At 33.9% G+C, this 14,245-nt stretch overlaps 1 protein-coding gene across 4 annotated transcripts; it reads left to right on the top strand.

Moving 5' to 3' along the window:
- Window positions 2,713-13,738, top strand: LOC18595883 (coatomer subunit beta'-2). Of its 4 annotated transcripts, none has more exons than XR_001928462.1 (26): window positions 2,713-3,028; window positions 3,406-3,426; window positions 3,545-3,606; window positions 3,731-3,785; window positions 5,300-5,336; window positions 5,444-5,769; window positions 5,870-6,001; window positions 6,094-6,242; window positions 6,604-6,672; window positions 7,031-7,181; window positions 7,293-7,358; window positions 7,510-7,698; window positions 8,092-8,232; window positions 8,319-8,393; window positions 8,512-8,688; window positions 8,787-8,878; window positions 8,987-9,103; window positions 9,541-9,655; window positions 9,804-9,875; window positions 10,361-10,557; window positions 10,642-10,735; window positions 11,471-11,577; window positions 11,833-11,962; window positions 12,090-12,292; window positions 12,886-12,953; window positions 13,338-13,738. XR_001928462.1 is itself a non-coding variant. In XM_018123094.1 (26 exons), the coding sequence occupies exons 1-25, from the start codon at window positions 3,026-3,028 to the stop codon at window positions 12,903-12,905; spliced, it is 2,724 nt and encodes a 907-aa protein (XP_017978583.1). In that variant the 5' UTR covers window positions 2,713-3,025; the 3' UTR covers window positions 12,906-12,953; window positions 13,338-13,738. The 4 variants fall into 4 exon arrangements, 2 of the variants coding, with proteins under 2 accessions (XP_017978583.1, XP_017978584.1); XR_001928463.1 differs by having other exon boundaries at window positions 13,335-13,738; XM_018123094.1 differs by having other exon boundaries at window positions 12,090-12,216.

Genomic DNA, 14,245 nt, shown 5'->3' with positions numbered 1-14,245 from the left:
GTTAAACAATTGTGTAATATCCCATAACTTTTCGTTAAAAATCATATCATTCTTGAACTTCCAAATACGCCAAATAATGGCAAAAAAAAATAATTGCCAGACATTACCTCTATCTCCTTTAGTTATCAATGATTGCCATGCAAGGAAAGAAATTTGTGCATCATCATGAGCCACCCATTGTACCTCCCATTGTCTGCACCAAAGACACCAAATCCTCCAAAAAGCATTGCATGAGAAAAAAAGGTAACTCATGGTTTCATGTTAGTTATTACAGAACACGGAGATAGATTTATCTTTATCTAACAAACCCTTGCCACCAATTCCATCTTAACTGTTACTTTTTTCCACATAAGTTGCCAATCAAACATCTCCATCTTATACAGTTCATAACCCAACCATATCTTCTTCCAAACTACACTTTGATCATCTTAGATAGAAAAAGACAGCTTAGCAAAATGATTTTGAAGAATATCTGCCACTAGAAGTTGGTTTCCAAACCACCCTATCCTCCAGATTCCTACTCAATGAAAAATGCTTTAATAGTGCCCACAAATTCGTCCACTGAAGTGTTTCCCACTCAAACAAATTATGATATAACTCTATTTGCCATTGCCATATAGAATCATTCCAAATTCCATAATCATAAAGAACACCATTTTTTTTTACAGCCAAAGCGTAAATTCTTGGAAACTCATTCTGAAGCTAAATATCATTTATCCATTTATCTTGCCAAAACAAAATAGATTTCCCATCTCCAACATTAAGACCCATATTAGAAAAGACTTGCAAAAAGAATTTGTTAGTAGACAAAATAGGAGAAAAATGTTTTCCAAAGATTAGAGCATTTACGAGACATAGCAAAGTTGGGTAAAAGAGCATGCAGATTACAATCGTTCTTCGTAGTCACAATTTCTCTCCATAGGCTATCTTTCTCATTTTTAAATCTCCATAAACATTTTGAAAGTAAAGCTCTATCCATTGATTAAATTTATGATATTACATAAAATGGTGGGGCTATTGGCACTCTTAATTTTCTATTAACACTCCTCACTTACAACTTATAATTGTAATTTTCTAAATTATCCTCAAATAATTTTTTATTCAGTCAAATTTTAATTAATTATATTATTATTTATCTATTTATACACTTAATTAATTTCAATTACTTTCGCTTTTGTTTACACACCTTTAACACTCCATAGCTTCCTATATTCCTTATGACTCTTCATTGTTTTTTTCTTTCTCAAGTAGCATTCAATTCATTAATTTTAGTTGAATCTAACAATGAAATAGCAACAAATTGATGATGAAAACATGAAATTCAATGAAATCTCTTACACTACTAGCGAAAATAGCTTGGCATTGGAGTTAAATTCTTATCTTGGCATGTAGTGCTAGCTCAAGGGTAAAACCACTAAAGCGGTGGCTTTAGGCCCCAAATTTTTATAAGTGTCTAATTTTATAATAATAATAATATAATTAATTGTATTAAAATATACAAAAATTAAGATAATTAATATAATTTCTATCTATTCTCTTAGGCCTAATAAATATCTATTTTATCTCTCTTTCACATTCTTATTAATTCTCAACTACTTGACTCATTTCTTATGTAGAAGTCAAGATAATTAATAAAATAACATATTCTCTCACTTTTCTAATTATATGCTTAATAAATCTAAATTTTTATCGCTTTTCAATTCCTACAATACTGTTAATTCTCAATTATTTTTGTTATTTCCAATCAACTAACATTGATATGCATTCAATGATCTCCAACGACTTATTTTTCTCAACTATTTCTTTTATTTTCAATCAATTAACATATTTAATTATCTCAAATAACTATTTTTTATATCAATTTTTTTAATTTTATAATATCTACTTTTGAATTCTTCTTTTTTCATTTGTTATTTCTTCTTTTAAGTTCAATTTTCCTTCAAAAAATACGTAAGAAGTCTATTATATTATTATTTTCATAAAATCATAAGCCTCATTTGCTGATTACAATAAACATTCAGCAATTATGTACTATTATTCTAATCTTTGTAAACTTTTTTATTTCAATTTTGAGTTTATATTATATTATTATATTGTATCTATTTTATATGATAGTTGATTTATTGAATTAAAAATTTAACTAAAAATTTTAATAAATTTTATTAAATTTCAATAAAAAAGTCTCCATTTCAACAATCATATTTTTAATAATCACATTCCTTATAAGATATCAAACACTACTTTTATATTAACGAGGAAAAAAAATAAAGAAAGACTAACTTCCGAGTACGCATGTTACCATGCCACCTCGTAATGAGCAATGACATGGCATACACGACTGGTTATATTAATTTTTATTTTTTCCATTTTATTTCCCTTTTCCTTTTAATTTCTTTATTTTTCATATTTCTTGCAATTTCTCTCAATTCTCACAAACCAAACAAATCCAAATTGAAGTTTAATAATTTCTCTTCTTTATAGATTAAAAATTAACAATTGTCAGAAAAAGATTTCAAGCCCAACAAAAGGTTCAAAAAGTAAAAATCAAAAGAGAAATAATTTTCACCCAAAATTAAGAATACTAATCCCACCCAAACCCGATCCATTAATGGCCCAACAGGCTAACGGGCCAGTTGTCACACTCGCTCCTAGTACCACGTTGTTCACACATCACAACAGATTTCTAATTTTCGAAATCTCCGCTGTCCATTTAAACACATCAGAACAATCAAGCACCGTGGAATTACTTTGTTCTGTGAGAGACGATATACAATAGCGTCACCAAGCCAGGGAGTGGCACTTCCGTAATTCTATCCCTTAACTCCAAAGCATCTTCTCTCTCTTTCTTATTTCATATTTTTTCAATAACACACGCACACACACAGAAGGGCTCTCTCTTTATTACATTACACCAATCAAAAATCCCACCCTCCCTCTCGCTCTTTCTGGATCTCTTTCTCTTTCTCTTCCTCAAAGCCGCGATCTCGATCTAGAGCTTCCTCTCCTTTAATTTTAATCTGCAAAAATGGTGAGTTTAATTTCTTGATCTGTTTGATTCGGCATTAGATCTGGTTCAAATCCCCTTCGATTTGCACCCATTTCTCAATTTTCCATATTATTTATGGAATCGGAAATGGGAAGAGTTTTGAATTATGTTTGATTCGAGTTTTACTGGCTTTGGAACGTCGCCGTTTTGTTATCATTTCAGTACTATGTAGCAGAGCCGGAGAGTTAGGGATTTGAATACAGTTGAGATCTGGCGCGTGATATCTGTTTTTAATTCTTTGAATGCGAATTCGGCGACCTTGAATTGCCATTTCTTGCCCTCTTAGTGTATGAGTTTGATATGAGATCTGTTGTTTGATGTGGACTAATTTGTGTGCTTTTTGTTTTTGTGTCTAACAGCCACTCAGACTCGAAATTAAGGTACGTATTGTTCATTTCATTAGTATTCAGTTTTATGTGCGGATTAGATCTTGTTATTTTGGCATGAATGTTTTGCAAATTGTGTGAGTAATGTTCTCAATTGTGATGTTTGGATCAGAGGAAACTTGCTCAAAGATCAGAGAGAGTAAAATCCGTAGATCTCCATCCAACAGAACCATGGTAATTATTTAGTCTCCTTTATTTGAACAAAGATCAGAGGAACCTTTCTTCAGTTTGCTTTTTATTTGAATTTTACCTTTAAAATCTTGTAGACTGAATTTGATCTATAATGATTTTATTTCAGGATTCTAGCGAGTTTGTATTCTGGAACTGTGTGTATCTGGAACTACCAATCACAGGTATGGGAGTATTATTGATTGTAATAATATCTGTCAAAACTAGAATTTTTTCGTGCTTTATGTAGTGAAATGCGACCATCTAGAAAAATGGGGTGAATAAGTGGGTATATTTGATGGTTTCAATTACTGTTTAAAATTTAGTCAAATTAATTATCTGTTTTTTTTTTTTTTTTTTATTAATGGGGGGAAGGGGGATTTGAACTCTGCCTTTTAAGCAGGGATCATGCATCGATCAATGAGCCAAATGTTTGGATGCAAATTAATTATGTGGGTTGCTTCTTTTAAACACTTTTTTTCTTTTTATATATATATATTAAGTTGTGAAAAAATGAAGCAATTTTGGAAAGTTCATTATAGAGCTTGATTACTATGTTGCACTTTGAGGCATTCCACCATCTGTCATAGTGTGCTTTCTCAAGTCTTGTAAGATGCTATGAGAGAAACTATGGTTGGCATATTAGATGATTATTGTCCCTTATAAATTTTACATGCAACTGAATTTAGTTTATGTAAGACTTAATCCAGAATAGTTGATCATTCTTCTTGATTTTTTTGATGATCTAGAGGTGCTTAATTCTTAGTTATCACTCCAATAAATTTGAACAGGAAAACTTACTTCTACCTCTCTTTCTACTTGTATTGAAATTTTCTGTTATATTAGAGCAACCTTAGACCAATGCTGTTTATGTGACATAAAACAAATTTTGCTCCTTGAATTGAATCTTTGTTTTTATTAGGAATAGTTTCATTTCTTTATCATCTTCTTTTATGATCACCCATTGTCTTCATTTTAGTCTGACTCATCTTTGGGATATCTTGCCACCTGCTGTTCACTGAGCATTATAAATTGTAGCCCCTTGGTAGTAGTTTACAATCATAGAGCATCTTCAGGCACCTCTCCATTAGTCCTATGAGTAAAGTATCCTTTGACTCCTCCTTGAGAGTAGCTGAACTTTGAGCCTCATTTATGAAATAGATCACTTTTACAAAGTTTGTAAGGATCAATTTTTGACTCCATTTTAAATATTTCTATTACTAAATTTAATTGAATTGCGCTTCGTATACTGCCCAAAAGCATTGTCTGTATAGCTTTCTTTTATAGTTCTAACTTTATGATTAAATTCTCATCCTTTGTCTCGTCTATGAGTGCTATTATATGCATAGATACTAGCATCACTTCTGCTTAAATCTCAGGAACATAGGAACATGATTTGTTTTAACTCTTGTGGATATGGCCTTCCCTTAATCTGTGAAACTGTTCTTTTGTCTGTCTCTTTTATGGACACCACTTTTTCCATTTGCCCTTTGACATAATTGTAATCATAAGGCTATAGAAATTTATCAGTAATTTCATGGAATTTAATCGGTAGAAGATATTTAGTTCTTAACATGATGTACTTTAAGTAGTATTAGGCTTATTTTGAAGTTTTGTAGTCATAGTATGTTGAATTTGAATCGTTTGGATTTTTCACCTATTGTTTAGTGCTAACTTTGAGCTATCTTTGGTGCACCAGACCATGGCTAAATCATTTGAGGTTACTGAGTTGCCAGGTATGTACTATCTGTTTTCATAATGTCTGATGAGACTATTTACCCTTGCTGTTTTTTTTGTGATGAAGTCACTACCATTTTCTGAAGTCCACATCTTGCTCCTGCAGTTAGGTCAGCCAAGTTTGTTGCACGCAAACAATGGGTTGTTGCTGGAGCTGATGACATGTTTATTCGTGTATACAATTACAACACCATGGATAAGGTCAAAGTATTTGAGGCACATACTGATTACATTAGATGTGTGGCTGTCCATCCTACTCTTCCCTATGTGTTGTCATCATCTGATGATATGCTTATAAAACTTTGGGACTGGGAGAAGGGTTGGGTATGTACTCAGATTTTTGAGGGACATTCCCATTATGTCATGCAAGTGACCTTTAATCCCAAAGACACTAACACTTTTGCCAGTGCATCTCTTGACCGTACCATAAAGGTATAGAGGCTCATTATTTTTGTAACTTTTTCTTTATAGTTTTTACTTCATTTGGTGTAATCATGCTAAATTTGCGTTGGCTCTGTTTGAAATTTTCTAGATTTGGAACCTTGGCTCCCCCGACCCAAATTTTACTTTGGATGCCCATCAGAAAGGAGTAAATTGCGTTGATTACTTTACAGGTGGGGATAAGCCCTATCTAATCACTGGTTCTGATGATCACACTGCCAAGGTATGCAGCTGGTTTTCCTTTTTGTGCTCTGATATCTTTTGATCTTAAATAAATATTGAGGAACTATTCACAGATAAATTCCATGGGTGTAGGTATGGGACTACCAAACCAAGAGTTGTGTTCAGACATTGGAAGGCCACACGCACAATGTTTCTGCAGTGTGTTTCCATCCTGAACTTCCAATTATAATTACTGGTTCTGAGGATGGGACAGTTCGTATCTGGCATGCTACCACTTATAGGTAATTCTTTAGATGGAAAATATCTGATTTGGCATGGTTACTCCTTTCAATTTCCGGTAGCCATTTGTATTATGGTGAGGCTGATGTCATTTGATTCTGCTTCTGTATAACAATTCAAGTTTCTACTTCATTCCTCGACTTCTCTCGTTCCTGCATTGGTAAAATGTGAAAATGCTTTCTCATTGTTAAAAATGTGGGCTTGCGCATCATTGAGATAGATGTATAATATATCTTCCTTACGAGTATGAAACTTTAGTGTTTTGTTAACATATTTTGATCTTCATAGTTAATAGTGTTTGACGTATGCAATTCATTGAACGCTTCAACTTTTTGACTTCTTAACCAATTGATTTATTTTCAGGCTTGAAAATACATTGAATTATGGTCTTGAGAGAGTTTGGGCAATCGGATATATGAAAGGTTCCCGGAGGTAATTTCTTTTGGTTAAATCATGAAACAGTTTTTCTTTTTATTTTCACTTTAATTTCTTTCTAGGTTGTTTACTAAAATACTTGAATCAATTTTTTGGTTATTAAATGCTAGAACATATATGGCAATGCCTTTCATTTTGTTTAGAGTATGTCTATTTGCTCTAAGAGTGTTGAGAAATCAATTTAAACTGTCATTCTTTTAGGTTGCTTGACCTGACTTGAGTTGTACGTTTTTTGTTTTTGCATCCAAATTGATGATATCAGGTTCTTGAATTGAGTCCTTGATTAGTTTTTATGACACTTCTTACTTTTTCATCAGCTATGGCTAAAACTACTATACTGATTTCCATCTTACAGGATTGTGATTGGGTATGATGAAGGAACTATTATGGTGAAAATTGGTCGTGAAGTACCTGTAGCAAGTATGGACAACAGCGGGAAAATCATATGGGCTAAGCACAATGAAATTCAAACTGTGAATATTAAGAGTGTAGGAGCAGATTTTGAGGTAGTGTATTTCTCAGAAAAAATGTTTCTCTTTCTGCAATCACGGTGTAAATCAATATTGGATTTTTCAGCTTAAGCTGACCATATAAACTTTTCTCCCTTTGGGTCCTAGGTTACTGATGGAGAAAGGTTGCCCTTGGCAGTTAAGGAATTGGGGACCTGTGATCTATACCCTCAAGTGAGTTAATGCTTTCTAGCCTCATTCAAATTAATTTATGCATAAGATGAAGGTCACTCTTAAAACATGTTGATTAATTTTTTTTTAAGTTGTTTGTATGTTTGGGTTTGTGAACAACTGATTGCCCTTTTCTCTATCTTGTTCTTCTCAGAGCTTAAAGCATAATCCAAATGGGAGGTTTGTTGTTGTCTGTGGAGATGGTGAGTACATCATATATACAGCTTTGGCATGGAGAAATAGGTCCTTTGGTTCAGCATTGGAATTCGCTTGGTCATCTGATGGAGAGTATGCTGTTAGAGAAAGCACATCAAAAATTAAGATTTTCAGCAAAAACTTCCAGGTTTGTACTCGTTTGGTCATTTAGAAGGTCTTCTTTTTTAAAAGGTATATTTCTTCATATAAAAAATTGTGTGTCCACAGAAACTTTGTTTTCACTTGTTGAAATATGCTATAAACAACTGATTTATTGCAGCTGGAGAGCTGGATTTTAAACGATGAATGGAAGGAGATTTTAAAATTTTTAAGAAAACTTTTTTTTTGGAAGATTTTAAGTAAACTTTTATGTTAAAATAAATTCACTGGCTATTCTATAAATCTATATCATTATGGCTAATAACTTCTTCTGTATTATGGTAGTTGCCGCCATTATTAGTGTTAAGGTTTTGTATTTAATGCTATATCCAAGTTTCATTTTGACAATATAGTGGAATTGATGGAGATTTAACATTTCCAGGAAAAGAGGAGTGTCCGGCCTACCTTCTCTGCTGAGCGTATTTATGGGGGCACTTTACTGGCAATGTGCTCAAATGATTTTATTTGTTTTTACGATTGGGCTGAATGCAGGTTGATTCGTCGAATCGACGTTACTGTGAAAGTAAGCTAAAATTGCTCAATCAGCCCCATTTGCTTGTTTCTACCTTGCATCCTAAATATAACTTTTTTTGTTACTAAAAATGCCAGAATCTCTACTGGGCTGATAGCGGTGACTTGGTAGCAATTGCCAGTGATACATCTTTCTACATCCTAAAGTACAACGTAAGTCTCCCTAATGTAATCTGCTTATTAGATCTGCAAAATCTTTTGCAGAATTGACTCTTCTTGTCTGTTAAATGCATGCTTTCTTACATGTGAATTTGATATTTTCATGTTGCAGCGGGATGTAGTTCAATCTTACTTAGATAGTGGAAGACCAGTTGACGAACAAGGAGTTGAGGATGCATTTGAGCTTCTTCATGAAACGAATGAACGTGTCAGGACCGGCATATGGGTTGGGGATTGTTTCATTTACAACAACTCATCATGGAGACTTAATTACTGTGTTGGTGGAGAGGTATAGTGTTTTGCTTATCCTTGGCTTGAAAGTGTTCCATACATTTAGATGCATTGCAGGTTTTTATGGTATCAATTTTGATAATGTAATGATTTTAGGTAACCACAATGTTTCATTTGGACCGCCCTATGTACTTGTTGGGATATCTTGCAAGTCAAAGTCGGGTGTATCTGATAGACAAAGAGTTTAAGTAAGTCAGATGGTGATTGCTAATTTTTATGTCAAAATGCAGGTTAAATTTTGCTTTTAGAGGAAATTGTTAATGTCTATTTATACTCCTGCATGTCATATTGTACAGTGTGATGGGATACACATTACTTCTCAGCTTGATTGAGTACAAGACTCTTGTGATGCGTGGGGACTTGGAAAGGGCCAATGAAATTTTACCTTCAATTCCTAAAGAGCACCATAATAGGTATGTGCACACATTCAAATATATTCCGTTCATTCTCAAAAGAATGTTATCAGTCATGTTTCCGGTATTCTTACAACTGTTCCAAATTGGAGTGGAGATGTAGAATTCCTTTTTTTTTTTTCCTTCATTTCTACTGCATTTCATATTTTTGTCAGAGTCGTGATTTCCTGCTGAGTATGCCCCTTGTGGTTGTATATTGTTTTTAGGTTAATGGTAATATATCTGTCATGTCTTGATGTGTTTAGAAACTTAGAATTCCAAATCTCATCTGTACACATAAGTAGCTTACTAAATGGCTGGTTCCTTCACCTTTGGATATTTATTTCCCTCCTCAAAGCTATTTGTTTTAAAATTTTATTCCTTTCAGTTCTCTGTATTTAAGTTGTGATTTATTAAATATTTGTTGGATTTAATGAATGGTCTGCTTTGATTGATAGTGTGGCTCGTTTCCTGGAATCACGAGGTATGATAGAGGATGCTCTAGAAGTAGCTACAGACCCTGATTACAGATTTGAGCTTGCCATACAGCTTGGTAGATTAGAGATTGCAAAGGTAAGAAAGTTGTTAAAGTGGTTTGGTAATACAAGTACATCTTCTTAGATCTTTTGTTTGCTTGACTCTTGAGTTATACATCCCATTTTGTATTAAGCTTTGATTGTTCCATTTAAAAGTTTTTTTATTCTCATACTCTTTTATGCAGGAAATAGCTATGGAAGTTCAGAGTGAGTCTAAATGGAAGCAGTTAGGAGAATTGGCTATGTCCACTGGAAAGGTGTTTTGTTTTTTTCTAATTTGTAAAATTTTTTTCAGTGCCTCTACTCTATGTCTGTCATTCTTCATCCTCCTGGCTTCTATATTGGTGTCATGATGTGGTTGCAAATCATGATTCGAAAATGTTAAATGCTTTTGGTGATGAATGAAATCTCTCTTAAAAGAAGTAGGAATAGACAGCTTCGCCTTGCAATAAATTATTTTTCAATTTGTCTGAGTTGACTTAGTAATATACTAAGATTGTTTAACTGGAAAATGAAATGTAAGAAGACCTTATACTTAGTTTCTTGTTCAATGCTGGACTTTGTACATTGCAGTTTTCTGATGTGGATTTTGAATTTTATCACATGCACTAGCTGTTTGATTTAATGTTGCTCATGCATGTCATATCAGTTGTTGGTTTGGACTATGCCTCCTTTGCTTGCTTTTGTGTCATTTCTACTAATTATGCCAAATTTGTCTTTATTCTGGCTGATATTATTGCAGCTAGAGATGGCTGAGGAATGCATGAAGCAGGCAATGGACTTGAGTGGTTTATTGCTTCTTTATTCCTCTTTGGGAGATGCTGAAGGGATATCAAGACTTGCATTGCTTTCCAAAGAGCAGGGGAAGAACAATGTTGCTTTCCTTTGTTTATTCATGTTAGGTAAATTGGAGGAGTGCCTTCAACTTTTGGTGGAAAGGTAATTCCTTATCAAGTACCTGAAACAATAGACTGCCATTCATGTCATTATAGTTATGGATATATTGAGGTATTCCTGTTGCAGCAATCGGATACCAGAGGCTGCTCTGATGGCACGATCCTATCTTCCAAGCAAGGTTTCAGAGATAGTAGCAATTTGGAGAAAAGACCTGAACAAGGTCCGTTTGCATTACTTGTTTCTCTGGTGATTTTTTCCTGCTATTTTTTGTGACAAGCTGGGTTCACTGTATTATAATATTTTGTTCATATTGGTTCCACTTGTTTGATTGTCTGAATAGTTTTTCAAGACTCAAGATATTGTGTTTCTATAATCAATAATATAGAGCACTGTTCTTCCTCCCTTCTATTCTTCCTTTCTAAACTAATCATGGGCATGAGTTATGTCTATGTGTCTCAACATTGTCCTAAATACCATTTCAATATATCTAGTTTCATATTTCCCAGATGTAAACCAGTGTAGATTGGCTTCTTACCTTTTCTTTTTTCAAGTTTACAGTTAATATGAGTATATGACAACTTGATATGTTGCTGGAAAAGATTGGTGTGAAATTCTGCTGGTAGACTTTACATATGAAACATAAGGAAAAGAGTCTTATCGTCCTTTTCAATCATTGCAGCAGTAAAGTACTGCTGGAATCTGCAGTGGGAATCTCTATCATTTGATAAGTCATTAGTGGTGCATTATGAATATCTTTTATTTCTATACTCAATCCCCACGATATTTAACTTCTACCATATTCTTTTTGCCCTTGCAACATGAATTTGGAATTGCATGGTTCTTGTCATCATACTCAAAACTATCTGCCCTAACATTTTATTCATTATGTTACTTGTTAATTTTGATTAATGGTATAGACTGCCATCATTTGACCTTTTTTTTACATCATTTGCAGGTTAATCCAAAAGCTGCTGAATCTTTGGCTGATCCTGAAGAGTACCCCAACTTATTTGAGGATTGGCAAGTTGCTCTTTCTGTTGAATCTAAAGTGGCAGAAACAAGGTACCAAGCAGGAATCCTGTCTGTTATTTATTTGTTGTGTTATTTTTACTGTTTTGCTAGGGAATTTTGCGTACGTTTCTATGCTGCACTTTTCTGTGATTTCTTTGGACAAATCATTTTTGAATTTCGGTCATTTGGCCTTTTTTGGTAGCTCTATAATTTTTTTTACACTCACTTTGGTTGAAAAGCCTTGTGGATGACACATCCTACTTTTCTCTCAGATGGATATGCTATTAACTTTCAATTGGTTTGTAGGGGTGTTTATCCTCCTGCAGCAGACTATCTGAACCATGCTGATAGATCGCAGATGACGCTTGTGGAAGCTTTCAGAAACGTGCAAATAGAGGATGAGGAGCCTCTTGAAAATGGTGACCTTGATCATGAGGTATATACTCCTTATGTATCTGTTTTTCATTTTAAATTGTTACCATGTGAAACCTAGGAGCTGGTTTGAGTGGTTCAGACTCTTGTTTGAATTAACTGTCTTTGCCCTTTATTTGTGGGTGTCACAGGCTGCAGAACCAAATGGACATGATCAGAATGGGGATGAGGGTAGCCTAGAGGAGGCTGTTGTTGTGGATGCTGATTCTAACGATGGTGCAGTACTCGTTAATGGTAACGAGCCTGAAGAAGAGTGGGGTACGAATAACGAAGGAACCCCGTCAGCCTAAAAGCAATTGGTTGGGGCAGTGTGAAAATCGAAATTTTGTCTCTGGTGATTAATTGTTTCTAAAATGCCATCTCTAACCCCTTTCTCTTTCCGGATTCTCTGACTCTGTTTTTATGATTTGTTTTATCACAACCACTAACTGTACCACTCCTACTACCTGCTAATTGTAAACAGTTTTCCTGACTTGTTTTCATCTTATTTACTATTTGGAATCGGGTGCATTTTTTTTAATGGTTGCTAAATGCACCTTTGACTTTCATAAATTATGATGCAATTACTAATAGCTCCTTCTTAGGTGTATTAACAAATTTGTGTTGCAAACTTGGGCAAGATCAAGTTCATCTGATACCTATTGATATTGACTAATATATGATGCACTTCCATTAGCTTCTGATCCCTCATATTCCTTGTAACTCTTGTTCTTATCTAATTTGTTTTTGTGCAATCTATTTATTGTATTCTTGCAACTAATTTAATAATGTTGTTTGTATTATGTATACCATAGAACATTAATGCGAGTCTTAAGTTTTGTCATATTCTTTTTCTTTTGTGATGTTTTATGGTAGTTCTTTATTTCTGTCATGCCTTGATTCTTTCATGTTTATCTGGTTTCTTTTATTTTTTTTTCGTGTTGGCAGTGCTTACACCGGATCACTAGGTTACATGAAGACAATTCAGTTCGGGCTCCATTCAATGCATATTGAAGGTGGGGAAGCATCATCTTTATTATTATTATTATATTAATTGGAAAAGGAGATTGATTATATACTGGTTAGAATTCCCTTGAGACATGCCCTAAGTTTTGATTAGGGCTGGCAAAGTGCAAATGTTCTTGTCTCATTAGATTTGGCCTTTAATGGTGTGCAATTGTGCTTGAATTTTGACCTTTACACTGACTCTCGCCTAGATTTCTAGTGTAGTTTGTTGTTTTGCACATAAATCTAAATAGAGTGCTTCGGTTTTGGCATTTATGGAGATGCGTATTAATTATTCTGGAATAGAGCACTAGTAATTCGTCATTTACTCAAAACTGTGGTGGTGTGGTTCCCCCTGTTATTAATGTTGTTAAACTTTTTTATTTAACTAGCAGGTTTCAAACTAGAAGCTAGAAAGATGTGATATATAAAGGGCTGATTGTCTTCCATTCCTGGTGATTTGGATCTCAAGCACATGGAATTTTGGCATGGGGCATATACAAGTATTCAGTTAGCTACAAATTATGATTTTAGCTGCTTGTCTTTAAGTTTTAGCATATTCTTTGGAGGCATTTTGTCTTAAAATTTTTCTTGTGCCTTTGTGAATGTAGAGAGAATTGAGAATTAGTGATGATTACCCAATTCAGCCCATTCTATGTTGTTTAAATTTAGATGTTCTGTTTCCCCTCGAGGCTTTGAATCTTCTGGTTGGGTTGTGGGGATGTTTTTTCCTCTCCATATGAAACTGTACTGTAAACATATCTACTACATAAAAAGCATGATATTGTTCGTTCAATCACCTGATTTTTCTGGCCCTTGCTCCGCCGTCACTAAGCTGTCGCATATTTGTCATTTTAACAGTAAACAGTCTGCGGAAATAATGAAATGAGAAATTGAACCTGAAAATGTAGGTAGCTGCTCTATCAAATTTTCCAGGCTGAATCTGGAATTTGGCCCAGGGGGGTATCAAGTGGGTTTGTTTGCAGAAGGTGGGTTCTCCAGGGCAGCTTGGTAACTGAGTTGTCTATAATTTACCTGTTTTTAATCCAGATAAATTGAAAATTTAAATCATATCGTTGTCTGTAGCGTACCAATATTTATCAAATAGAAAGACTCTTGGGCAGAGTGAGTTAAATGCTTACTATTATAAAATTACAGAAGGTGATGTCTAAAGTCTTACAACTCTAGTAATCGTTCTTGGGATTTTATTCTCCCTTTGATATTTGTCTTAAAAATTTTATTTTAGTTTATATATATATATATATATATATATATCATACTAATAAAACAAATAATCGTTTCT

Source organism: Theobroma cacao, chromosome 6 (assembly GCF_000208745.1).
Source record: "Theobroma cacao cultivar B97-61/B2 chromosome 6, Criollo_cocoa_genome_V2, whole genome shotgun sequence".
NCBI classification, from domain to species: Eukaryota; Viridiplantae; Streptophyta; class Magnoliopsida; order Malvales; family Malvaceae; genus Theobroma; species Theobroma cacao.
This window is presented reverse-complemented; position numbering and strand designations above follow the sequence as displayed.